We start from the raw sequence: 1,446 nt of genomic DNA on the forward strand, positions 1-1,446 counted from the left end.
GAGGCAACCACACACTGATGCTTTCCACCCTCCTCTCCCCTCTCTAAAAATAAATAAAATCTTTGAAAAAATAAAATAAAATAATTCTAACCTAGGTTTTTTTTTTTTTTTTTGGCATATGAAATGATCATTTTATGTCAAAAGAAAATCTCTCAGGTTGACAACAGTACAGGCTCTGATGCTGAAAAATGCCTGATATTATATCACCCCCATGACAGGCCCCTGGCACTTTGGTGAGCATGCTAATTCTCAGTATAAAGTCCCCTTTCCCCAAGAAAATGCACAGAAGCAGAAAAAGGAGAGAATCCCAGGGGAAGGGGGCCGGGGGCCCGGGGCTCAGAACTTCAGCGGAATGACCGGCCAGTATTTGGGCCGCTTTCGGTCGAAGTGCTTGTTAAAGCTCAGCTGCAGGGCGGCCTCCCTGGCCTGGATCTTGGCAGCGCTGTCCCCATACAGGCACTTCATCTCGGCGTGGCGCCGCTCGCCTGGCCTCTCGGACGGGGGTTCCACGGAGCGGCATGTCTTGTAGTACAGGTCGTGGTCGGCATTCACGGAGTCCTCCAGGCGCTTCTCATCCAGCTGCTGCCGCCGCCGGCGCTCTTCCCTGTGCGTCTTGGTCTCCGCAAAGTACTGGCGGAGTTCCTCGGTGATCTCCTTGTTGCTCAGGTCGCACTCCACCCCCTCGTCTGAATCGGTCTCCTCCTCCTCCTCCTTCTCCTCTTCTTCCTCCTCTCCCTCCTCCTCTCCCTCCTCCTCTTCCTCCTCCGTGGCCCAAACTTGGGCTCCTCTCCTGCATGAGGACCTGAAGTAAGACTCCATGGCCTTCCGGTAGGCCTTCCGGTGGCTTCGCATCCAAGCCATTGCTTGGTGATAATGATGCCAGTATCTTGCATATGCCGGATGACAAGACCAAGGTTCCTCAGTTTCCGATGATGTTGCCTCTGCTGCCATCTCTGACTGAGAAAGTCCAAAGGCACCGAAAACTTGTGGGCGCGTGACTTGCTGATCCTGCGCGGTAGGATAGCAGGGACCTATTTCCTGTGGGTCGTGAGTGGGAGGAGCTGTTGCCTGGGCAACTAGAAGTGAGCTTCCTCTAATCTGTCTTGATTCATCTTTCACTTATAACTTTTCAGGGATTTCTTCCGGACAAACCCAAGCCCCTTAACATTCTGAGGACCTCTCATTGGCTCTAACCTACTGTTGAGTCTCATCCCAAGGAAAAATTTCTCACTACACCCCTATCTCCAGCCCCAGTGGCTCCACAGCTTAGGTATTATTGGGTTGGCCAAAAAGTTCATTTCGTTTTTTCCATAAAATAAAAGACACATTTTTCCTTTTTATCAATAACTTCATTGATTGGGATATTTTGAATATGTCGGCTATCTCTCGCTATCAGTTTCTAGTGGTAGAGGCCAGGGGTGCTGCTAAACATTTTCCAATGTTTAA

At 50.2% G+C, this 1,446-nt stretch overlaps 1 protein-coding gene across 1 annotated transcript; it reads right to left on the reverse strand.

Annotated features, from left to right (window-relative positions):
- Positions 1–336: 336 nt before the first annotated feature.
- On the reverse strand, positions 337–951 carry LOC129073468 (gem-associated protein 8-like). The gene has a single exon (XM_054577096.1). The coding sequence runs from the start codon at positions 949–951 to the stop codon at positions 337–339; it is 615 nt and encodes a 204-aa protein (XP_054433071.1).
- Between the last annotated feature and the right edge of the window lie 495 nt (positions 952–1,446).

The sequence above is a fragment of the Pteronotus mesoamericanus genome, unplaced genomic scaffold (assembly GCF_021234165.1).
Source record: "Pteronotus mesoamericanus isolate MK-2021 breed Mesoamerican mustached bat unplaced genomic scaffold, CSHL_Meso_final contig_116, whole genome shotgun sequence".
Classification (NCBI taxonomy): domain Eukaryota; kingdom Metazoa; phylum Chordata; class Mammalia; order Chiroptera; family Mormoopidae; genus Pteronotus; species Pteronotus mesoamericanus.